This window comes from Podarcis pityusensis, assembly GCF_964106645.2.
Source record: "Podarcis pityusensis genome assembly, chromosome: 6".
NCBI lineage: Eukaryota > Metazoa > Chordata > Lepidosauria > Squamata > Lacertidae > Podarcis > Podarcis pityusensis.
Genome location: NC_138030.1, coordinates 34,494,981 through 34,520,649, shown reverse-complemented (window position 1 = coordinate 34,520,649; position 25,669 = coordinate 34,494,981). Strand labels below are relative to the sequence as shown.

The window sequence follows — 25,669 nt, the reverse complement described above, 5'->3', positions numbered from 1 at the left end:
AATATGCAGGCCTTGGAAAGGAGGCTGTAGCTGCTTTGCTCCTCTCCACTGGTCATTCATTCTGCTGCTGCACTAAACTACGTCACAGTCTGAATTGACACGTCATTCAAACCCAAGCTTGTGGTTTAACTCTCTCCAGACAGCTTTACATTTTTATGCATATAGGAAGAAAAAGTATCTGTGCACTCCCTAATGAATTTAGACTTCATTGGCTGTTATAGATGACTGTTGGTTTTTATTTTATATATTGTAAAACCTGGAATGTCATGAACCATGTGCATTGGTCACCCATTATTCCACTATCTCACATGTTTGGTTGGAGAGATGGTTAATGTTGTAAAATGCAAAAACAATTTTAAAAACAAAAAAACCTAAGGCTGTATTATGTTCCTTAGGTTTAAGCAAGCATCTAACACTTTTCCAACCTATAAACACACCTATCCCCATTAAATGTATAGCCTCACTGACAGTGTTAGAAACTCAAGGTATATAAGCTAGGCATCAAAAGGCACCTTAAACCTTGGTTAAAGTCAACAAAATGGAATGTCTAGGCACCATGGGGGGAGAGATGAATATTTTTATTATTTTTATGCATTTCATTTCTATTCTGCTTTATATTTTAAAGAAAAAATCTCAAAGCAGTTTACAACACATTAAAAAATCAAATAAAACAATCCAGAATAAAACAAATTCAAACTTCAAGGAAAATATTTCAGATCATTCTGTAAGTTACATTTTGTTTTCTCCATATTATTTACCTACCTAATTTATGCAGCTGCCCCATAGCAGAAGTACTCTAGGAAGCCAGTGTGGTGTAGTGGTAAGAGCATGAGACTTGGACCTGGGAGATCAGGGTTCAAATCTCCACTTGGTCATAAAGATCACTGAGTAACCTTGGGCCAGTCACAGCCTCTTAACTTAGCTGACAGGGTCATTGTAGGGATTAACTGAGGAGGGGGGGTGAACCTTGTACCCCTTGGAGAAAAAGATGAGATATAAATTCAATAAATAAGCCCTTCTGCTTACCTGCTTAAGAAAGCTGGAGGGTGAAGCCAAATGGAGATGTCAGTTGCCAACCTGGCATCCAAAGATCTCCACATGGTCACAACTGAACCCACACCACCACACCAGTCACAAAACTCACTTGGTGCCTGAGGAATTTCTAGCACTGCACATGAGGCAACTACCATACTGAAGCAACACATGTCTGAGTCTGATCAGTGTCTAGATAGAAGACCACATGGGAAACCCATGTATACCACTTTGAGTTCTATGAGGGAAAAATGGTGAAATAGAAATCATAGAATTGTAGCATTGGAAGAGACCATGAGAGTCATCTAGTATAACCCCCTGCAATGCAGGAATTTTTTGCCCAAACCACAACCCTGAAATTAAGTATCTTTTGCTCTACCAACTGAGCTATTATATCCAACTAAGATCTACTCATAGTAGACCCACTGAAATTAATGGGCCTAAGTTAGGAATGTCGATTAATTTCAATACGTCTGCTCCAAATAGGATTAGCACTAGTACTAGATACAACCTATAGTAATTTGTTTTTAATGCCTTCCTTTTTTTCTAAAAATTAAAACATGCTAATTATAGGACATCTGAAGAGTTATCTGAATGTGGACATAATTATATACATGCATCCTAGAAACAGTCACCTGAAAAAGTTACACTTTTGAGACTACTCAGACTGACATTGTATATATTTATTACTTTTCTACCCCAGCCTTCTTCAAATGCTCTAAGGTCAGCTCACACAAAAAAATACAATGAAAATACAAATGTTTTTAACAAAACATTTACAACAGCATGGCAGTGGATATACACAGGATACAAATTAAAATTACACTAAGGTTTTCAAAGGCCTGAGTCTTCTTAGAGTGTCAAAATATATCCATCTTACATTACTAATCTTATCAAACTGAATTTTTAGCAACTGAAAGCTTTCTATAGAAAGTACAGCAATGGAAAACTTCACATTAAATATCACTGGTGGGGCTCTCCCAATGCTAGCACAGAATGGAGGACTCTGATATGCCTTATGCCTTAAAGGTAAAGGTACCCCTGACCATTAGGTCCAGTCGTGGACGACTCTGGGGTTGCACGCTCATCTCGCTCTATAGGCCAAGGGAGCCGGCATTTGTCCGCAGACAGCTTCTGGGTCATATGGCCAGCATGACTAAGCTGCTTCTAGCGAACCAGAGCAGTGCATGGAAATGCCATTTACCTTCCCGCAGAAGCTGTGCCTATTTATCTACTTGCACTTTGACATGCTTTCAAACTGCTAGGTGAGCAGGAGCTGGGACCAAACAATGGGAGCTCACCCCATCGTGGGGATTCAAATTGCCTACCTTCTGATCGGCAAGCCCTAGCCTCTGTGGTTTAGACCACAGCGCCACCTGTGTCTCGCCTTATGCCTTACACAACTGAAATCCCATGGTTGCTTGAAAGTTGGTCCAATTTATTTAAATGAGTTTGCTTCTAAGTAGGATGCCTTATGCCTTACACAACTGAAATCCCATTTTAAACATCCTAGCTGCTCGTATGTCATGTATTATTAATGAAGTATTGCTTTAAAGAAAACTAAATGGAACTTTATTGAACAATTGACTGATTCACCATAACACTAAACCATGTTTAGCAATATGTGAACAAGGATGAAGTGTTTCTGAACAGTTTTCAGCCCACACTCCACCCCTTCCTGTGCTGTCCATGGTTTGAAGCTGGCAAACAATTTGTTTGTAGTAAGCCATGTTAGCAGATAATGCTATGCCAATATTTAAAACTGAAAGTAAACTTAGCATAAATTGTCTTCCTAGTCTCGCAGGAGGGGAGGGTGAGCATAAACTTGATGCTTCACTCAGGGTCACTCATTCATGTAGCACTACATTATGGTTTAGCATTACATGTAAACCAGTTTCAACTTAGACCTCTACTACTGACATTTTCAAAAAGTGTTCACACACTGTTCTGACATTACTGGAAACGTTTTTCAACCTTACTAGGAGTTACTACTTGTTTTAGGAAATCCAGACATCTAGGATTTCACTAGTCCCATAGAACATAGTCTATTGCATTTGAAGTCACAGGATTATGGGACATTAGAATCTGCCTCACACAAAGTCAAACTATTGGTCCATTCAGCTCTCCATATTGTCTACACTGACTAGTAGCAGCTCCTTAAGTTTTTAGTCAGCGAACATTCCCTCCTTGAAGAAGCCAGAGCTTGCACCTGGAACCTTTTGCATGCAAAGCATATGTTCTACCCACAGAGCTACAGCTCCACTAGTGTATTGATCTTTACAAACTTCATGGCAGCTATTTCATACACAGCCAAAGTTTGCCATATTTGGCATGTATCTTATAAGTATATATTTATTCCCCATATCACAAAAAGCCAGGTGTAGGGGTGCTTGATAAATTACTGCTTTACTGCCTGTAACTGACTACAAACTTACTATAATCTTGGTACAGGCTTCCATGGAGACACCAATTCCATAGTGCCCAAGCTTTTCCAGTTCCAGAAAACTGTATGAAGTTGCATGAATACAGGCATCCAAGCAACCATGTAGGAAAACCTTTCCATTTAGTAAATTACTGAACTTTTACTACATGTAAGAATGTGTGGCAGGAATATGTTCACCACTTTACTGCATTTAAAATTATACTGCCATTTTAGTAATACAGAACTAGGCAACTATATGGTAGAAACCTTATCTGGTGGCTCATTGGTCATCTGGTGACTCATACTATGTGTAAAAGTGATCTGCAAGTAATGCATCAGGTAACAGCAAAGGTAGTTTTGATACATGCCTACTCTTCTTCCCTCTGCTCTCAAGAAGGTCCACCACCTTAGAATTCCACAAATAAATGGTACACACCCACACCCCAAACTCTTTGAGAAAGGATTCTATACAGACTCATCTTTCATCTTGATTCTTAACATAAGTGTCCTGGTTTTTCTGTTCTCAAAAAGGTTCCCAACTATATATTTCCACCAAATTAGAGAAGACTAAACTACTAGTACTTTCTAATAATAATAATAATAATAATAATAATAATAATTTATTATTTATACCCCGCCCATCCGGCTGGGCCTCCCCAGCCACTCTGGGCGGCTTCCATAGAAACCAAAAATACACTAAAATATCACACGTTAAAAACTTCCCTGAACAGGGCTGCCTTAAGATGTCTTCTGAATGTCAGGTAGTTGTTTATTGCTTTGACATCTCGTGGGAGGGCGTTCCACAGGGCGGGCGCCACTACCGAGAAGGCCCTCTGCCTGGTTCCCTGTAGCTTTGCTTCTCGCAATGAGGGAACCGCCAGAAGGCCCTCGGCGCTGGACCTCAGCGTCCGGGCAGAACGATGGGGGTGGAGACGCTCCTTCAGGTATACTGGACCGAGGCCGTTTAGGGCTTTAAAGGTCAGCACCAACACTTTGAATTGTGCTCGGAAACGTACTGGGAGCCAATGTAGGTCTTTCAAGACCGATGTTATATGGTCTCGGCGGCCGCCCCCAGTCACCAGTCTAGCTGCCGCATTCTGGATTAGTTGTAGTTTCCGAGTCACCTTCAAAGGTAGCCCCACGTAGAGTGCATTGCAGTAGTCCAAGCGGGAGATAACCAGAGCACGCACCACTCTGGCGAGACAGTCCGCAGGCAGATAGGGTCTCAGCCTACGTACCAGATGGAGCTGGTAAATAGCTGCCCTGGACACAGATTTGACCTGTGCCTCCATGGACAGCTGTGAGTCCAAAATGACTCCCAGGCTGCGCACCTGGTCCTTCAGGGGCACAGTTACCCCATTCAGGACCAGGGAATCCTCCACACCTGCCCGCCTCCTGTCCCCCAAAAACAGTACTTCTGTCTTGTCAGGATTCAACCTCAATCTGTTAGCCGCCATCCATCCTCCAACCGCCTCCAGACACTCACACAGGACCTTCACCGCCTTCACTGGTTCTGATTTAAAAGAGAGGTAGAGCTGGGTATCATCTGCATACTGATGAACACCCAGCCCAAACCTCCTGATGATCTCTCCCAGCGGCTGCATGTAAATATTGAAAACCCTGCATCAGGGGATATTCTGGTCTTTGAGGTAACAGAAGATTGCACTAGTGAAGTTGACAGCACTTTTTCCATGTTCTTTAACTATAGCTATTGGTTTGGAAGGCTTATGTACTGCCATGAAATCACTATTATTTCTGGCACCCAGCTACTTCATCTGCTGTTCGCTCAGGAACAGCTGCTTCTTAGCCTTCTCAGATGAGAAACTATCTGCACCTCTGGTATAATCCAGTTCTTGTCATTCTTACGATTGGCCACAAGCGTTTCTGAGTGGTTATATAAAAAGTAGTGTGTTATGCAGGTACACACAAGAGCCAGGACTGTTGAATGTACATGACACCCAACTTGGGCTTGCTGCCATGTATTATAGAATGAGCCATAATTATCAGTAAATGCAGAACTAGGACAAGGTAGCCCTACTACAGCTCAATTACCTTTGCATGAAAAGAGCCTGTGCTTTAAAAATCTTTAGCAAACAAAGGCGAGACTGTGTGTAGCATTCAAAGTGATGGTACAAAAATAAAAAGGTCTTATTATATAACTCTGTCATCAAGGAAGTGGAAGTGTTTTTCTTCAGCCAAAGGCCTAAGTAACACACATCAATAGAGCAAAATATTAGGCTCTTCTGTCTCTTTTTCACTGAAGAGTGTCCTCTGAATAACAGTTTCAACTAAGTTCAGTAGGCATTACAATGCTTCTTTTTCATAGTAAGTGCATTCTAACCACAGTGAATATGAGGGATTCTAATTTTTCACTGAAAGGTAATTCTAAACACATTAAGCAGTGTTCTAATGAACTAATGTGATGAATTTCACCCCCCCTACTTTTGACACATAAACTAAGAGGTCTAATCGTGCACTTATACAGTTACCCAAATACTACTTGCAAGCCACAAGTGGGATTTCACTACTGATGTTATTCCACATTGGTTTGTCCTACTAAATAAATCACAGGAGAGCAATAATTAAAATATTCTCAGTCTAGTATACAGCAAGCAAAATTTGTGGATTATATCCTGTTCACTACAGGAAAAATAAATGGAAAGAGCCTTACCTTACATTAGTACTGACTTTCTTTAACTGTTCACTGTACACAAGTGTTTCAAGTTTCAAAATCCTCTTCATAATATGTTCTTAACATACCAAGAATCTTGGTCATTCAAATATTCTCCTGAAGAACAGGCCTACAATAAATTTTCTTGATACCAGCACTGATAGGCATCAAGTGAGATGGATCTTCTGCCATCGTGATATTTAACAGACTTACTGTTCATGTGTTCATTTATCCAAATCTTATATGCTTAAATATGGTGTTGCTTTATTAGCAAGGAAAAAGAACAAAGAAGGTTTTTGTCTCCATGTCTATAATAAATGTCACAGCATAGCTGACAACTGGCTAGGTTAAAAGTCATCATTACATTACACTACACTACACTACACTACACTACACTACACTACACTACACTACACTACACTACTATAGTGTCCTATAATAATAGGTCTGCTATTGTTTCATTTATCAATATGTCATTAGTGTCATAATATGGTTATTAACTACCACACTGTATTCCAAACTAGAAATCTCAAGTTTCTGTTTGAGATTTGGTAGCTATCCTTAGACTGCAATACTAAGCACAAAAGTAAATCCTACTGAAAAACTGGATCATACATCTGAGTAAACATGTATAGGAGTGTTAAACAAATTCTGCCTAAAGTGATACAGCACCATGGCTACCTTCAGTCGCTAGAATTGTACTACTAGCATTAGGCCCCACTATTCTATTAGATACGCAGGGATTTTTCAGAGATACTCACAAACATGTCACAAGCAGATCACATGTACTGAAGAGATCAAAAGTTTCTACTAAAGCAATTCCAAAACTAGATATGCAACTGTTAGTACCACAGACTTCTGAAGAATAGCCAACTGTCTAAAAGAGGGCAAGCTATCTAGAAGCAGGGCAGTTAAAAAACCCACTCATCTCTTTTTTAAAAGGAAAAATATTGTAAGAGTTAGAGACATTAAATATATACACTTTAAGCATTCCAAAAGACTCAGGTATGCTCACATGAAAGTTTCAGAAGTCTGCACAATAACATGTTTATGCTCCCAACAAGCATGTCAGACTTTAATATGCAGCATCCCTAATTAAACAATTTAGCTACTGACTTTTAAAAAAGTTGCAAAACTAAAAAAAACTGTTCAATGAATCAAAAACAAAATGTTCAGATCAAAACTTTTTGTAAGTGTAAAAATAATATTGCAATATTATGTTCTGGACACCTACCCCACTAACACTAGTCCAAAAACAGCCATTTTGTACCAACATATGTACTTGTTGGACTTCTTGGGTTAATGAGTGTTCAGTCCTCTTAAGAACCATGTTTCTTAAATGTGTGTGTGTGTGTGTGTGTGTGTGTTTACATACCAGCTTTTCTTCCAAAGAGCTCAATGTGGTGTACATGGTTCTCATCCGCCCATTTCATCCTCCTAACCCTGTGAGGTAGCTTAGGCTAAGAGATGATGATCGGGCCCAAGGTCACCCAGTGAGCTTCATGGCTGAGTGGGATTCAAACCCTGGTCTCCCAGATCATAGTCCAACACTCTAACCATTACACCACACTGGCTCTTTTTAAAAAGTTCACTTTTATCTTTGTTTAAGTTCTATTTCCACAAGACTGAGGTTTCAAGAAGCACACAGCATAGAGCAATCCCACTGCTACTATCCTACTGCATAATTGAAATCAGGAGCAAGCATAAAGATAAGACAGATAAGACAGTGTCAAGAGAGAATGAACTTTAGCTCACCCTTTAACCTTTAACAAAACGGGCAACTAACTAAACATATCACTATGCAACATCTGGAGGAAAGCAAGAGATTAACTTAAATACGTAGTGAAGAAATGCAGCTGAGGAATGACAAGTACAAGCATTTAAAAGGCAAGAAGGAACTCTGACAGGGTCAGGCGCGCCTTAGCAAGCCAGCCTGTCGCTAGCCAACTGACAAACGAAGGTGAAGTCCTCCAACAGGTATATAAGAAGCAAACTCCGCCACCCCACCTGGCAGCTCGAACGGGCACCCTCCGTCGCCAGAACCAAATGCAGCGACCTCTGCCTTTGACTGGGCCCACTATCCCGCCGCGAATTTCAGCATGCAGAATTTAATAGCCAAGCGACGCACAGAGATGCATTTCCCCCGCTCTGGCCTCCAGGAACCGGACCTGGCAGATGCGCTGAAAGGCAGCAGGGGGGTGTCGCTCGCCTCCGGCGTGGGGCGCCACAGACCGAGGGGCGTGGGGCGCGCGACTACCTGCCGGGCAAGGACCCCGACCCAGAAGGGAGACTCGACCCAGGGGGACCGACGGGCGCCCGCCCCCCACCGCCGCTCACCTCGCTTGCTGGGCCGCCCGACGGCGCCGTCGCCGGAGCTTCCCCGCCTCCCCTTGTGCAGCTTCCCCCCGGAGGAGCGGCCGGGCTCGCAGTCGGCGCTGTCCGGGCGGTGCCGGTGCCGGTGGTGATGCCGCCGCTCGCAGCGCGGGGCCTGCGCGGGGAGGCTGAGGGGGGAGAAAGTGAAAAGCCCCGCTGCCGTGGACGCTACGGAGGGCGCCGCAGACAGGCCGGGGACGGCGGCCGGCGGCAGCGGCGGCGGCGGCTCCGCCTGAGCGGGCCCCACCACGAGCGGCTGCTGGCTCAGCTTGGCCCTCTTGCACCCTCCGAGCTCCCCCGGCGGGCCTTTCCGCTTCCTCCCCCCTCCCCTGGGTCTGCCCGGCCGGTCGCCAAGTGGGAGCGAAGGCGTCTCTTCCGCGCCCCGGGACACGGCGCGCACTGCAGCGACCTGCGCAGCCATTTCACCGTCTCCCTCACACACATTTAAATGGCCCGAGCGCCAGCTGCCACCGCGCAGGCGCCGCCTGGTACCCCCTGGGAATTGTGGTCCGGGCGGGCACGTCGGGAGCTGTAGTTTTCGGGGACTGAGCGCATGCTCGGCTGCGCACAGCTTGCTGGGAAAGCAAGTTTTCGTTTGGGCTCCGGGTAGTTCTTGAGGGAGAGGAGCGTGCGAAGAGTCACGCAGTGCGGCCTAATCACGTGGACTGTTCGTTTACTTCTGAGAGGAGGAGGCGGCGTTGCTGCCACCAGGGACGGAAGACAGTCGTCGTTCAGCTTTTTGCTGTGCCTTAGGGGTTATTTTGGAACCTATTTTTAGTTGCAAATTTGAATCCCGGGAAATAAAAAAACAGCATTTGGCGATAAAGTCTCTGAGCACATACAGAGTGCATTTCATCATTGTTAAGTAAACAGCTAACCCGCACTTTAGTAAGAAGAGAGAGGACTTCTATTTCAGCAGGGTCCATTTTAGCGGTCATTATTATTTTCTGTACGTTTATGTCACCGGTTTTTTAAGCCAGCTTCGGGAGCACGGAATTCTAGATCTGATTACTAATTTTTATAGTGTTCACAATGGCAAAGTTGCCCTTGAAAGTGTTGTGAAATTACTAGAGGAAATAAAAGGTACATTAGACTATTTTAATTATCTGATCTTAAGCGGCATGCACAAAATTTAGAAAGGAGTAAATCCTACTGAATTCGTTGGACTTTACCTTGGAGTCAACAGACTACATACTGTTTATTTTAGGTTTAGTCATGATACTTTATGGTAATAGTGTTGATAGGGACAAATGGATCTTTGTGTCAGTAAAAGAAAACTGATTTGTCCAATAAGTCAGCAGCCACACACAAACATACCTCCCCCCAATCCTGCACATGTTAATTGCTCAGGAAAAGAGGTATGTCTTTGCCCAAGTAGCAGCAGTGTAGAGAAGCTCATGGGCCTGCTGTTGAAACTGAGAAAATAATCTTAAAAAGTTTGAAAAGGAAACCAACTTCACAATCTCATCTTCATAGACAAGAGGTATAACTTTGGAAGAGCCATGTAAAACACAAAGGTTAAGCTGTTAGCTGCACTTGCAAAGAACCAGGATTTGTGTTGTCTGTAATTACCAACATACTTCCTTTTCTTCCTGATCCTGTAGAATATAAATTGGTCCAGTGAGTTTCGAAAGTGCTCTTTGATGCAAAGATAAATGTTTTCCCTCCGCAATTAGTACTGCATATAGGTGTCTGGTAACAGATGTTTAGGAAGCTGTGTTTCAACAAATAGTGCATTTGGTGCACATTTTAAGTTCTGGCCTAGTTATCTCTGCAAATGCTGCAATCTAGGTCCTTCATCCTGAAGCTGTCAATACTCTGCTCAGGTGTATTATTTTGCCTAACTAGCAATCCCCTCATGGCAGATATTTGTTCTGCCACCATAAAGCATAAAAAGTTCAGCTCTTTTTCAGAGAACTCCAAAAAGCATTTGAACTTGGACAGCTCATACTTACTTAATGAAGAAGCAGCAGCAGCATTCAGACTGATAAACTAGGTCACTCAAATATTTCAGTTAATCACTGCTAGAGGGAGCTCTGTTGTTTTGTATTTTATAGAAGATCAAAGTTGTTAACTTGAGTACAGTACAGTATGTACAAGGATGAAAGTCTGGCAGATAGAATTCATCTCAACTGTACATCTGCTTATAGGATATATGCTTTTTAGACACATTACTCTCTCAGTATCATGCAGGATAAGAAATTTGCATTACTTAAGCCAAACAAAATAGAATACAGTATAGGAAGCTGCCTTATACACAGTCAGACCACTGGTCCATCTACCACAGTATTGTCTGCTCTGACTGGCAGTAGCTCTCCATGGTTTCAGACAAGGGATATTACTATCCCTACCTAGAGATGCCAGGGATTCAACAGAGACTTCCTTCATGCAAAGTACTGAGCTGTGGCACATCCAAGATGCTGTGTATGTTCTGAGACATACTTTCAGATCACAGTGAGTGGTAGTGAGGACCAATGGTGCCCCTAGGCAAGGGTGAGCAGAAGATTGAGCCCATTCTACTAGTATATCTTCAAGTGTTTTGCAGTGCCTCAGCATTTCAGACTCACCGTTCTAATAATATCAACAACAAAATGACACACACATTAAATTGGACAGCCAAAATGAGGGAAGCCTAGGGTAACTAGGAACAGACTGTGAGCTTAGATCCGTTCTAGAATTCAAAACAAACCTTTGTCCTCTTAGTATATATGTCTTGCACCCATCTCCAGTTGATGAGATATCATGGTTCTTCTTGTAAAACAAAATAATCGAAAACAAAGTGAAGTGTGACATCTGACTTAAAACATGTCTCACCCAAAGCAGTAGTAGTAGTAGTAGTAGTAGTAATACACAAAATAAATTGCATAAATAACTTAAAGCAAAATCTCTTGAAAAAGCACTTAACAGTTGAACAGTTCCTCAAATAATCCTAGATCTAAAGTATAGGTGGGGAATCATCTGTGTATGGTGATGGTGAGTAGACCAGAGCCAAAAGTAGGTGAGGATGACCCATTTGTATGCATTCACATATCCAAAAACCATTTGACATCAAAACTAGAAGGGTTTAAAACCATTCCTCCCGGGTAAGCTTCCTTCTGGGTTGATCTGCAGGCAGTAGCTGAGCAGTGGGAAAGAAGGAGCTGTGTGCTGCTGATCAGCAGGACTGGTAGCCACACTTTACCACGGCTCAGAGCAAATCTCTTCCTCTCTCTGGCTTTCCTTTTTCAGCAGCTCTCACAGAAATGCATCAGGCTCCAATGAAGGAATAGAGCTATCTGTTCTTCCCCTCCAGGAACTTGCTGGGAGGGGAGGGGGGAGGAAAAGAAAGGAGAAGCAAGACTGCAAACTGTATGGGAGCCCTCCACAAAGTGCATTTGGACCACAGGTTGAAGGTTCACCATCCCAATATAATATATACTTCAAGAATTTGTGGAGAGAAAAAGTGAACTCCAGAAAGCAAAAATTATTTGAGTTGAGAATTCAGCCTGATTAAGAAGGTGTTCCCAGCAGGTGGAAAGTTTTAGAAACTACAACGAGACACAGTGATATATCTACTATCAGTACTGCCATAATGTTTGTTTTAAATATGTCTATCCTGCCTTCCAAACTAAGTATAAAAGGCAGTTAACCCCATGGATTAAAACAATTCAAACCACATTAAAGTACAATTTAACAAATACTATAGCATGTCAACTATCAAATATTGAAGACATGCATCTTGAATGTCAAATGTATCAAATACTTGAGTAGTTGACAAATAGACAAACTTTCCAAATGACAAATCTGAGACAACCCTAGGCTCAGTTGGTTAGGGTGTGCTGTGGTGCATGCTTAACTGGGATTAAGCACCTTTCAACAAAGTGGGACTTGCCTCTCAATAAACATCTTTAGGACTGCACTATTCATGGAATACAGTTGCTAGGCATACTGCATTTTACATAAGGATTGGTTTTTAGAGGCATTTAGTTTGAGGTGTTCCATATATTGCAAATATGAACCCAAATACTTTTGTGTTAAGAGGAGATAACTCTTCAAAGCAAACAAGCCCACTAATTGCTATTTGATGTACATATGCAAACTGTGGCAGCCCCAGGCTGACAAGCAGCCACTTCTAAAATCTTCCCACCTTCCAAACAAAATACAAAAGTAGTCTGAACTGGAAATGCACATTGAAAGACAAGGAACTGATATAAAGTTGCTACTTGGCTTTGGCATTCTCTCTCTCCCTTTCAAGTTTAGATTTGCATCATATAAAATAGGTGTGCAAATTGCCACCTCCCTGCTCACCTGAAGCATAGTGCTTCAGTGTTTGCAGTGAGAGATGACGTTCTAGTCCTTATTGACAAAATGAAAACTTAGCAAATCACACAGTCCAGTTGGCATCCACCCAAGAGTCTTTAAAGAATTCAAATGTGAAATTGCAATAGTCTAACCAAACTATGTAACTTGTGTCTAAGATCTGTCTCCATACCTCACTTGAAAGTGGCCAATGTAACACTAATGTTTAAAAAAGAATCTTGTTAGTTTTATGTCTGTTCTGAGAAAACTGGTGGAAAGTATTGTTAAAGATAAAATAACCAAGCAGATAAAACAGGTGTGGGGAAATTTTGGCCTGCCAGATGTTGCTGAAATGTAACTCTCATAATCCCTTGCCATTGGCCATGCTTGCTGGGGCTGATGGGAGATGTAGTTCAGCAACATCTGGAGGGCCAAAGGATCCCCACACCTGATATAGAAGAACAAGTTTTGAACCAGAACCAGTATGGCTTCCATGACAATTAGTCCCATTTCACTAATCTACTAGGGCCACGTCGTTCAACTGGGAGGACAGATGAGATGACAATTTGTGCATTTAATTGCTTCAATTTCCTGCCCAGAGCCTCGTAGTCTCTTTTGATCTTCTGGAGGCTATTGCTTGCAGTGTCATTGGTTCCCACATGAACCAAGAGGAGGGGGTATTTGTCAGTGGTTTTTATGATTCCTTGCAGTTGTTCAGTTACATCTTGGATCATAGCCCCAGGGAGACAGCACACTTCCCGAGATATCTTGTCAGGCCCACAGATCACTGCTTCTGTTCCCCTCAGTAGGGAATCCCCTATCACCACTACACGCCTCCTCTTAGGTTTGGTCGGGGTTCTTCCGTGAGCTGTCCGTTCCAAGGTCGCCTGCACATTCCCTGAGGACTGACTTTGCTGCTCGTCTTCATATACCTGATCGACTGTAACGAGGGAGAGATCCTCAAATGGAGTCTGCTCTTCGTCTTCCATGCTAGGGGAGAGGACCTCAAAGTGATTGTGTATTTCTAAACAATCAGAGCGAACCCTGGGCCTCCTACTTCTTTGAGTCACGTTTCTCCATATATCTGGCTCCTGTGTTGGTGAACTAGCCTCCTTCTCAGGGGAGTCCCCTGTCTCCTCCTTGGTGGAGACGGTGTGTTCTGTTGCTTCCAAGAAGAGTTCCAGCTCTCTAATTCTTTGGAGCGTAGCTACACATTCCTCCAGTTGCTGGACTTTGTCTTCTAAGAGGGCAATCAACATGCAATTGCTGCAGGTAAAGCTGCCTGCAACCTTTGGCAAGATGGCAAACATTGCGCAGGAACCGCAGGCGACTGCAGCTGTTCCCTCCCCCTCCATCTTGAGAACGTGTCGTTGGGGGTGGCTACAGCGGTCCTCCATCATAAAAAGCATGAAGACAGGACAAATAACTCCCCCCCAAAAAAACCTAGGTCTCCCCCAACAAACATTTGAGACTAGCTCCCCTAAATCTAAAAGTTGCCCTGCAAGCTCTGATAAGCTCCTCCCACAGCTAATCACCTGCCTCAACAGAAACCCTGCCCCCTCTGACCTTTGCACAGGGAGAGCAGCTAATCAGCCACAAAGAAACACACACACAAGAAAACCCTTTTTGCTCCTTCTTCAACTGCTGCCCTGCAAGCTCTGATAAGCTCCTCCCATATTGTAGGATTGGGAAAAGTTCAGACAAAGGCAATCCAAATGATGTGATGAAGCAACTCTCCTCTGAAGAAAGCTTATGGTGCTTGGGCCTTTTTAGTTTAGAGGAAAGAGCAAATAGAAATGATAGAAATGTTTAAAATTATGCATGGAGAAAGGAGGTGGAGAAATATTTTTCTCCTTACAGCATTGGAATTACTTAGAGAAATTTGCACTAAAATGCTGGTGAATTTTCATGAGGGTTTCTTAAAACCTCAAAATGATGCAAAATGTGGAGAACTGAATTTAAGACTGGAGAGAAACTGAGGGAACCGAAACTGGAATCCTTCCATCCCTATGTCTGAGTGCTGGACCTGTTGAGCCCCTGGCCTGATCCAGCAGACCTTTTTATGCCTCTAGTCAATGAGGAATATACTGAACCAATAGAACGTACTGGACACCCACAGGAAACAGCACATTTTCTTCTTAATCTGTTTAGCTGAAAACATACTTAAAAGAATACAAACTGGTACAATCTCACACAGCCACAAAAAGAAGGAAAGAAAATAGGTTTGATTACTCCCAAATCTGCACTTAACTCCAGGTTTCTTTCTTTTTTAAAAAAGATCTGAGCTAAGCATGTTTATTTTTAATTAAATCCTTCATGGCAAAATTAGAAATTCAACACATCTGTGAACTGAGTAATTAGGAAAATCGAGATTTGCACACAGAGTACTAAAACAGTTGGCAAGTGCTCTGTTGTTCGAATGTTTGGCTACAATGGTTCCTATTAGCATTCGCCTAATTAAAAGATTATTCTGAAATAGATGAAGCATAAATTACACCTTGATTGCCACAGGATTTTCTATTGCTTTTCCAAAATCAGGAAGAGGCTGACTGAAAGAGAGGAAGTAAGCAGCCCAGTCCATCTAGAAACAGATTGCCCAGCAACAGTCTTGCTGTGTGCTGCACTCTAGTTGCTGTCTGAAGAAGAGGAAACACAGCTGGCTTATCCAGTGTAAGGCCAGTTCTTCTTTTCACTCATTCTACACTGGCAGAGGAGACACGACACAAGAACGTCCTTGTAGATCTGAGAATTAATGAAGTTCTATTGTTGCATGGAGGTGCAGATATGGCAGGCAGGAATATTTTGCCTCACTCCATTTGTAGATTCAATTTTTTTAGCTTTAGGAAGACCCATGTGTAATTCCATTTTTCTCCCTCTTTAAATGCAGCAGCTCCCATAAAATTTGTTGTCCTATATCGAACTTGTATACATCCTTTTTTACATCTCTTAAAACCAACAGGTCACGACCACATCAACATCCTGAGAAGGGTACTGATTCCCACAGACCTACAATTTCCAGCACCCCTAACAAACCACAGTTCCCAAGATTCTCCATGACTGCAAAAGTGGTAAGTGTGTTTTGAATGCATAGTGTGGATATGTGCCCAGGCCATTATTCACATGTCCACCCCAATTACATACAAAGCCAATGGTATGTCTTACTTTTACAAGAGAAATAGCACACAGGAGAGAGGTGCTGATCCTCTCCTCTCTTCACCTTCCCTCCCCATAGTTACTTTTCTTCTTGTATTACCAGGAGTGAGCCATGAACAAAGAAAAGTGGCTGGAACAACTGACTATGAGGAAGTAAGGCATAGAACAGGGGTCAGCAAGGTTTACCTCGCCTGAGCCAGTTCACTCCCACAGCTGTGCATGTGCAGATGCGATTTCCAGTGTCTCTGTCTGTCCAGGCGCAATTTCCGATGCTGCAGAAGCGAGTCCCCGCTCCGTGCTGTGCCAGTTTAGTGCAGCGTGCAGGGACTCGCTGAGTAGGCGGCTTGGTTCGGGGGCGGCTCGGGGGCCGTTTAAACGACCCTGTGGGCTGCTTGTGGCCCATGGGCCGCAGGTTGCCGGCCCCTGGCATAGAAGCAGGGGATGTTCAGTGCCCCTCTCCCAAGCAGCCTCATTATGAGACCCAGTGTGGTGTAGTGGTTAAGAGCGGTAGACTCGTAATCTGGTGAACCGGGTTCGCTTCCCCACTCCTCCATGCAGCTGCTAGGTGACCTTGGGTTAGTCACACTTCTCTGAAGTCTCTCAGCCCCACTCACCTCACAGAGTGTTTGTTGTGGGGGAGGAAGGGAAAGGAGAATGTTAGCCGCTTTGAGACTCCTTAAAGGGAGTGAAAGGCGGGATATCAAATCCAAACTCCTCTTCTTCTTTATGAAAAAAACCTCTGTATTATATGTGAACAAGGCAGCATTTCAAGTTCTAGTTCTAAGATATTTGCAACAGGAGTGAAAAAGCAAGTTCAAAGCCCACAATGTATTCATTCTTGACAGTTTCTATTTATTTTTTTAATTGATTTTGTTTTAATCATCTTGTCACATGCCACCCGTCTGAGCAGTGCGAGATTCCAGAGGTTCCAGGTGCTTACCCAAGGTTTGTGTTTCCTTGGAATGAGGCACAGCGGAGACTGTGCTGTCTTTAGGATATATGGATTATTTACATATATATACAACCTGAGTCTCTGATGGTGGGGTTCACAGCATTAACACCCCAAGAGGGAATTGCTTCCCCCATAGCCGCAGCCTTAGATTCAAACAGAAATCAAGCACTGTTCTGTCCCTCTCACTTCCCAGCTTGCTGCTTTGCTTGCATCCCTCCAACTCTCTGCTCTGAACTCTGGTTTTGTCTTTCTAACTATCTGTGAATTGGGGGATGCTCCCCCACCCTGAGGAGGGCCCCCCATTATTGCTGTTCCCTTTAATGACCCATCACCCAGGCTATCACCTCACCAGGGTGCTAGCCTGGGTATTCCAAGAATTAGAAGCGGGGGGGGGGGCAGACATTTAGCCTACCCCCCCAAAAGCCGTCATAGCATTATTGTTTATTGTTTTTATGTTGTACACCTCTTAGATATTTTTTAAAATATTAAGCGCTCTATAAATGCTTTTAAATAGAAAATGAAATAATTCACACCCCTGCAGCAAAATAGATTCCACTAGCACAAATAAGATATAGACATTATTGTACAGTACGCAGTTGGAGTCCATCCATGCATTTGTCAGGGAGATCCATGGAGGTTGAATATGTCCCTTTCCTCATCTCCAAGGCAGCAACTAGATGCAACTAGAACAGATGCTAACCTGACAGTGAGAGGAGCACTCTTTGTATTAGACACACAATGAATCCCACGGTAAAAGAGCCATGCAAATATATCAAAAATTGAATAACCTGCCTTAAGATTTTCATACACGCAACCCAATTTGCATTCTCTGATTCATTTGTGTTTGTAATTCAAATGAGTCCTTGACCTACATGGCTGACTTAAATTTTTGCTTTTAAGTGGAAGCCAGTCCCTTATCTATCAGAGTTCTGAATATTAGTACTCGGAATGTAGCTGTTGGCAACTCAATAAGTATGTCATTAAAAGTTAAGTAACTTCTTTTTGACAGTGCCAATTGTAGTGCTCTACACTTTTGAGATAAATCTGAAATATGCACCACTATTGAATTTTGTAGAAATGCAATCTGCAGAAGCAGTAACCAGCATACTAAATAAATAAAACATTTTATTTTATTATATTGCAACTCCCATATAAACATTCCATTAAATGCTTTAGGGTTTTTTAAGTTTGGTTTATCAAGTCATTTTTACAGAAATAAAGTCTGTCAGTTGTGCCTGATCCCCCACCCCCCATCTTTGCTCTCTTCTCTAGAGTGTACCACATCTCACTTGCTCCAGCCATCTGGGAGTGTTTCCACAATGCAAATACCTTATCCTGTAGGTGCCCCTTGCATGATGCACCTTATGTGTTTATACACCAGTATTTTGAACATTTGAGCATGGAGAATGCTGCTTCAGTGCAAAGTATAAAACCTTTGCAATCCCAGAATTCTAGCCCACAAACTTGTGTGAGAGAATTTCAAGTTCTGATTGCAAAAGATAGGAGTGAAAGGGCAAATAAAAAACTCCTGATTTTGAACGTTTGGGGAAACAGATCCCAGCTGGAGAAAATCTTGTCACAGGTGTTGAGGCGCCACATGCCAAAGTATTAAAATGGTCAGGAATTATTCCTTAAAATTTCAGCAAGACTCAGGATCAAAACCAAGCAGTTGGTCTGGAGACACCCCAATGGCTGCTTGAAGGATGATTGGCTTTATTTTAAATGTAGGCAGCCAAAACTGCTTGCTTACTTGTTGATTTTTTTAGAGACAGGGCACCTGTGGATGGCTGACCTCCTACTTCAGTTACATACTGGAAATCACAGGATACAACTATTGCTTTTGTGTCCATTACATTCATGCAAATAAATGTCCTCTGCGTGAGAATACAACAGAGAAATTCCCTACCAACTTCTGATATATTTCAAAAGAAAGGTCTGAGCTTGAAAAAGCCACAACTGAATATCACTCAATTCTTGGAACACAATAATTACTAATAAATAACAGTGCCTCTCATCTTCAGCATTTCCCCCTGCTGAGCCACTTCTTCGCTAATGCCTCCTGGAATGCAGGACACCCCCCACACCCCCCAGGAAAGATGCTGTGGCTTCAGGAAAGGTGTGAGCCCCAGCACTTCTCTTTGTTTGGCAGTGTGTTGTTTCGACAAATAGTACTTCATTGGAAATGTGAACAGAAACCAGGGACTTTCACAGTTCAGTATTATATTTCGTCTATAGTGGTCACACATACTATCTTTCTAGTAGCACGACAACAAAAGCCATTTTGTTCCAAATGATGGTCTTGCCGCAGACTCCAATTGCTGAACTGATGACAGAAGAAGGCAAGGCTCCTGCAGAGACAAAGGGCATCAGCAAAGTTCTACTAAATGTTCCAACTTGGTGGTGGATCTCTTGGTCCCTTGGGTTTTGAAAACCGGTTTGCAAAGCCTAGAAAAACAAAACCAAGAAAATGTTACATATGGTAGAGCATGGGTAGGCAACCTAAGGCCCAGGGGCTGGATCCGGCCCAATTGCCTTCTAAATCTGGCCCGCGGACAGTCCAGGAATCAGTGTGTTTTTACATGAGTAGAAGGTGTCCTTTTATTTAAAACACATCTCTGGGTTATTTGTGGGGCATAGGAATTAGTTCATCCCCCCCCAAAAAAAATATAGTCCGGCCCCCCACAAGGTCTGAGGGACAGTGGACCGGCCCCCTGCTGAAAAAGTTTGCTGACCCCTTGGCTAGAGGACCCTTGCGGTTCCATTCAACTCTTCAGTTCTATGGTTCTAAGAGATTAGCATGTGATTCTCACACAAGAATAATAAAAGAGGCCAGCTGTCTGATTCAGCTAATGACAAGTGAGTCTGATATATTGGCATTCATACTGTATACCACATTGCTTAAATTATTTATTCTGGGAGTGGGCTTGGGGAAGAGAGTGCAACAACCCCAGAAGTAAGTATTTTAAATACTACTGTAATACTTTAGTTTCACAATATGTTGCCATCAAACATGGTGCTGGGATAGCTCAGTCGGTAGAGGACAAGACTCATCATCTCAGGGTTGTAGGTTTGAGCCCTACATTGGGTGAAAGATTCCTGCATTGCAGGGGTTGGACAAGATGACTCTCATGGTCTCATCCAGCTCTACAATTCTATTATTCCAAGTTGACTGTTTCATCAGACCCAAGACTACAGAGTGCATTCCTCTAATACCTATAAACTAAAACAATGTGTAACAATAACCATAGTCAGTGGCAAAACAACAACTACACTACCTTTAATTTTTTTCATGGTTAGTCAAATAAGGAAGCATCACATTTTTAAAAACAACAACAACAACATACCAAACCTCAAAACAGAGCTGGAGTGATTTGATTGATCAGCCTCTGGAACTTTTAAAACTGAAGGTGAACCACAAATACCTAGAAGTAGAATGGAAGATCTTAGGAACCGACAGGCTGCAATTCTAACCCTACTTATTTTGGAGCAAGTCATGTTGAGTGCAATAAGACTTATGTCTCAGTAGACATTGTTAGGATTGAGCTGATGGCCCATGTAAACATCACAGGCTTCTTGAAACATGATTCCTGCTGGGGAGGCTGTGGTACTCAGGCTGGGCACAAGTGTGAATAACAATAACACAGAATTTTGAAGACCACTGTATTCTGCATTGTCTATTGGTTGCTCTGCTCCTGAGATGTTTTTCTAGTCACATAGGAACTACTGATCTGTCAGCAAGTTCCTGTGCATCTGCTAAGTGGTTCACATGACCCAACAATAGGGATAAATCGTATGGGTCTTCCCCACAAGCACTGTTCTGCAGGAGGGGGAGGACTGCTTATTAAGTGACAAAGACCTATGGCCATATTATTGGGTCATTTAAACACTCTCTTAAACACTCCCGCCCCCCTCAGATTTTTAAAATAAATTTTGTTTTTATTGCAAAAACAAGAAAACAATACAGCATATATTGTGTATCACTATATCACTCTATATAAAATTTCTTTATTAAATTTGTCAGTTGCTTTATCTTGCCCAGGGCAACCCAAAGTGACTTACAACCAAACGAAGAGGCAATAAACCCTACATAGATACATTAAAGACAAGAGGAACAAGAAATACATTAAAAATATCCCACCCACAATGTGACCACTAGCTGCTGATATTGCCTGGATTTTGTTACAACGCACATATTAGACGGTGCCGTGCTACCAAATCAGCAACGTTGGCAGCAATATTTCCTGCTTTTGTTAATCCAAAGAAGGACACACAGAAAGAGCACCGTAAAGATTTATCAAGATTTCCTGGAAAACTTTTGAAGGCAGGAACCTGCATCAACAGGTGCATGGAGCAAAGCTTTATAAATCAGCATTTTAAAAAATTAATGTTTTGTGCTAGAGGTACCATCCCAAGTAGGTCTAATCTAAAAGGCCTGTCATCTATCGTGTGTGGAATGAAATAATGCCCCAGTTCACATAATGAATGTTGCTTCATGGGAATAATAGCATTAGGATCTTGTTGACCCACAGTGATCATAATGCGTAGTTCACCCGCCTCTTATACAGAAGAGATACTGAAAAGATGTGGGAGAGGCTTGGCAAGCAGTATAAACAAAGGTGTAGAAAGATTTCACATTTTAGAAATTGCCTTCTCTGTTTAGTATTCACAATGAGACCTCTGCAGATAAATGTAGATCTTTAATTAATTCCTGGTTCTGAAACCCTCTGAGATGCACAGTGAAAAACAGTGGAGCTGCGTGATAGGTCTTTATTAATCCAGCAAAACTACTGAGTGCCTTCATCTCCCAATAGAATTGTTCAGGGTTATGGTTCCTCAGCTCAGACTACAACACAGCACCGCCGCAGTGAATATGCAAAATATAGACAGTCTATAAATTCAAAAGACTTACTGTTCTTCACATTTCGTAAAATTTTCAAGCTCTGGGGGGGAAACACAGAAAAATTACAGTGTTGCAAAAACCCTGCTTATTAAGAACAGATCTATTTGAAAAATAAACTACAGGGAGCAATTGGCATGAGTACCTGTCAAAAGGCTGTCCCATATTCTACCCAAATTGGATGGGGGGATATAGGGTGACATTTGAGAAGCACTGAGTGTACAATAAATTGCTGTGTGGAAGCACCCTAGATCAACACAAGCAGCCCATTCACTTTCTGGGACAGCAGAATGGAATTCTCTTTGCATTGAGGCTCTAGTAACCGTTTAAAGGTGAAACAAAGCCAGCCTTGAGTTGCATCACAATGGGCCATTAATTTGAAATTAAGGTCCTTGGGTATATTTCCTTCTGAAAAGAGTGAATCACTGTTGATTTACATATTTGATTATTACAGCTTAACTGCACAGGTAGCAAAACTGCAGTTTCTGGTTTCATATGTACTGTATTTGCTTCTCTTTCTTGCTTAGAGCGCTCCCTAGTGTTGTGAATGAGAAATGTTCCAAGCTCTGGTTTTTACCAGAGTTTTTATCAGTTAAAAACTTATTTCTCCTCCATATTATGGATGGAGTCAGTGGGGGAGAGAGACACCTAACAATTGTTACGTTGTGTTTTTAGGCAGCATAATGTGGACTAAAACTCGAAAGTTGGGTAGTCATGTATCCTTCCTAACAGAAGGCAGCCCTCCACTGAAGCGTTATCAGAAGACAGTTCTCTATTTAAAGATAAAGAACTTCTGCACAGCTGAAACTTACATAATTAGCATGGAATGGGGGAAGCCCTGCTTCTCTGCTAATAGAAATGTTACAGCTGTCTCTCCCTCCACTTCTTATGCATTCTCCATGCTCCTTTACCTTACTCCTCCTGAAGCATTTTGCTTCCTTTGATGACTTGTCTGTTGATCTAATCACAGACTCTCCGAAACTCACAGCATTGTTCTTAACAGATGGTTGAGCTAGGAAAACAAAAACACACTCAGCAAAACAATAACTGGATCGACGCTTTCATATACATGGGAAAACCTCCAGATGTTGTTTGACTCCAACTCCCAACAGCCCTAGCAGTCAGCATGGCCAATGTTCATGGATTATGGGAGTTGTAGTCCAATAACATCTGGTGGGTCAAAGGTTCCCTATCCCTGCTATATATGGAAGGCATCATTTAAGAAGAAAAAGAAAATAAACCAATTCTTCTCCCAAAATATGGCAATTCTTTCAATATATTCTTTCAGTATAATTAAATGTATAATTAATACTAGACTTTAAACCACATTGGAGATTTTTTTTTGTCCTTCTGAGGTTCTCTGGCCGCATCACTTGATTTATAGACATTTGCTATTGTTTCTCAGTATGCCACAAGTATGTATTAATAGGAATTAGTGGCAAAAGGTGGGTTCTGAATGTGATTATATGGAGACTCATTGTTATCTTGCTTTCTTGTTGCTGTGATTTTCCTCCATCTGCCCCAGCTGCAACAAAACATTTCTCTCCCATATCAGTCTCTACAGCCACAGCAGGTGCTCTAAGGATTTGACTTTACCCCCAAAGGCACACTCCTCCATTGTCTCCCGAGACAGACAGATGCCAACAACGAGATTCTCCTCCAGCACTTTTCACCCAGACCTTCTCAAACCTGACTTTGTATTTGCTACCTCCTCAAATGAAAATGCATTAACTAAAACCACCACCCAATAATGTTGCTACAAGACAACCACAGCTATTGTACTTACATTCCTCATCTGCAAGAATAAAGGACTCAGGAGTTCTTTCAGGAAGTGGGGGAGGGGAAGGAGACCGATCCCGGGGAATCTCTGTAATAACAAGCAATACAAAATAATTTAAAGAAAACATTTTCATTAGCTTGCATTCAAAAAAAACCCTGAGCCTCTCCAGCATCAGGCCAGCACTGTCTGCAATGTCTTCAATTCTGCTATCTGCTATCAGTGTTAAGCACAATCCATCCCAAGGGAACATGTATGCACCTTAAGCTCCCACATTCATAGGGAGAATTCTAAAAACATGTGTTAATATCACTGGCTCTTCAGTATTTTGCAATAATGCTAACAGAACAAGCTGACAATGAGGAACAGGATTTGGTAGTGTACCATCTATACAACAGAAGTTTTCCATTGACAATAAAAGCAAGGCATTGCTAGAATGATGGAACATGATTAGAACAGGATATACCCCCGTTTCATTACAAAGCAAGCAGGTGTAGTAGTAGCACAGACTAATTCATAGAAATGTCAGGAGAATGTTTACCTGATCTGGGTCTCTGCAGCTTTGCATTCTGAAAAACAAACAAAAGGAGAATACTTTATCGTCCCTCAACTCTGTATAACTGCATTTAACTTTCAGTAAGTAGGTGATGGACAGCTGTAACTCTCTAAAGGTTTGACAATGCCCCCAAACAGCATCATACTCAATGTTCTTAAAGAATTACATGCTGCGTACAATTGTAGTGGAAGGTGGATCCACATGCCGTTTGTGAACCATGCATTTGCAAAAATCTTATTTCAATTTTTCAAAACTAAATCAGAAAAAAGGGCATTCTGCTCATTTTTAAAATGTGACCACTGAAAGTGACACTCAAGCAAGCCACTTGTCTTTATTCAGAAAAGTTCTCCCCATTAAATTGCTGAAGGGATTTTTAACTGTGGTGTTAGCAAGAACCAGAATGCCCTGGTCCTGTTTCTACTAATATCAGTATGCCCTTCCTTTCTGTCTTTTTTCTGCCTTCAGGTTCAGAAAGTGTTCTTTACTTCCCACTCCTGAAAAACTGTTGTACTGAACTGAACAAATAAGAATAACAGCTTGAAGCAAATTTAGCAGTGCTGCGAATGATAACAATTACAAAAGCCCTACCCGCAGAACAGTGTTTCAGCAACACAGTAGTAGCTGCATAAGACGGATGCTACTCTGTCAGCATATAACACATCTACTCAGAGATCAGCACAGGTTGTAAATTTGTTACCGGGCCCTTACCAGCTCAGGAAATTGCAGTAACAGCCCAGTGAGAACTGAGAATGCTCTGTGGACATGGAACACTGACTAACAAGGGTGGGGTGGAAAACTGGAGGAAAAGAATGGACAGAATGGAGTATCCTGCAGAAGGCATAGCTGCCTGGAACCCTGAACAGAACCTTGCAACATTTTGTCTCAGGTCCCACTTGCTCATACTAAAAGCCAAAGCCCTTTATTCATTTCCCCTGTTTTGTGGCATCTTCCTAGTTAGTCACATCAGCTCCCAATGGATTTTAGGAAGAAGAGTGTTTGTTAGCAGATGTTCCCATCTTCACTGGAATTTGCTGGACATCTCTACTGCCAGTTGACTTACTCAGACTTAATACAACTTGTTTTTTCAGAAGTATTGTCCTAGCCTCAGCTGTTGGACTATGAACTGAATATCTGCTGCAATTTAGTTATATAAAGTAGCAGGCTTTGTTTCTGCAGAAGTCAGGAGAACTATATAGCAATATTACTGGTGGAGATGTATAAAATCTCTAATGTGTTACCTTACTTGGCCTCAGTCTCACAGAGTCATCAGAAAATTTCAGCTGAGACACACCGCTCCATTCCTTAGAGATTCCAATTTTCTCATTTTTGGACAGTGATTGGTGGTTTGAATCTGGCAACACAGAGTCATCTGCAATGGATAAAATTAGAAAACATAATGGATCTTTTAAAACTTTCTGCAGATCATCACTATCTTAGTCTAAGTTGTAGATCAGGGATGGGGAACCTTCAGCTCAGATTTGGCCTTACAGGGGTCACAACTCACAAACCACAGCAACCTGTTCCACACCTAATGTCATACGTGTCAGGTACCAAATGG

General features: G+C 42.2%; 2 protein-coding genes across 7 annotated transcripts in view; both read right to left on the bottom strand.

The window, feature by feature from the left end:
* RSBN1 (round spermatid basic protein 1) overlaps positions 1-8,978 on the bottom strand; it is a 32,531-nt gene extending 23,553 nt beyond the window's left edge. Inside the window, exon 1 of the mRNA XM_081009859.1 lies at positions 8,463-8,978. Within this exon, the coding sequence (XP_080865985.1) occupies positions 8,463-8,919 (457 nt within the window). The 5' untranslated portion in view covers positions 8,920-8,978. The remainder of the gene's footprint in view (positions 1-8,462) is intronic.
* Positions 8,979-17,988: 9,010 nt separating this feature from the next.
* Positions 17,989-25,669, bottom strand: part of PTPN22 (protein tyrosine phosphatase non-receptor type 22) — a 36,218-nt gene continuing 28,537 nt past the window's right edge. For 2 of the 6 annotated variants that reach the window (XM_081010206.1, XM_081010208.1), the window contains 7 exons: positions 25,350-25,480; positions 24,097-24,124; positions 23,565-23,645; positions 22,591-22,790; positions 21,791-21,821; positions 20,226-20,303; positions 17,989-19,326 (listed from right to left, as the gene is read on the bottom strand). In XM_081010206.1, the coding sequence (XP_080866332.1) occupies positions 19,262-19,326; positions 20,226-20,303; positions 21,791-21,821; positions 22,591-22,790; positions 23,565-23,645; positions 24,097-24,124; positions 25,350-25,480 (614 nt within the window). In that variant the 3' untranslated portion in view covers positions 17,989-19,261. Of the gene's footprint in view, positions 19,327-20,225; positions 20,304-21,790; positions 21,822-22,590; positions 22,791-23,564; positions 23,646-24,096; positions 24,125-25,349; positions 25,481-25,669 lie in introns of those variants that run through there. The other 4 variants (XM_081010207.1, XR_013987713.1, XM_081010210.1 and 1 more) reach the window with 4 other exon arrangements.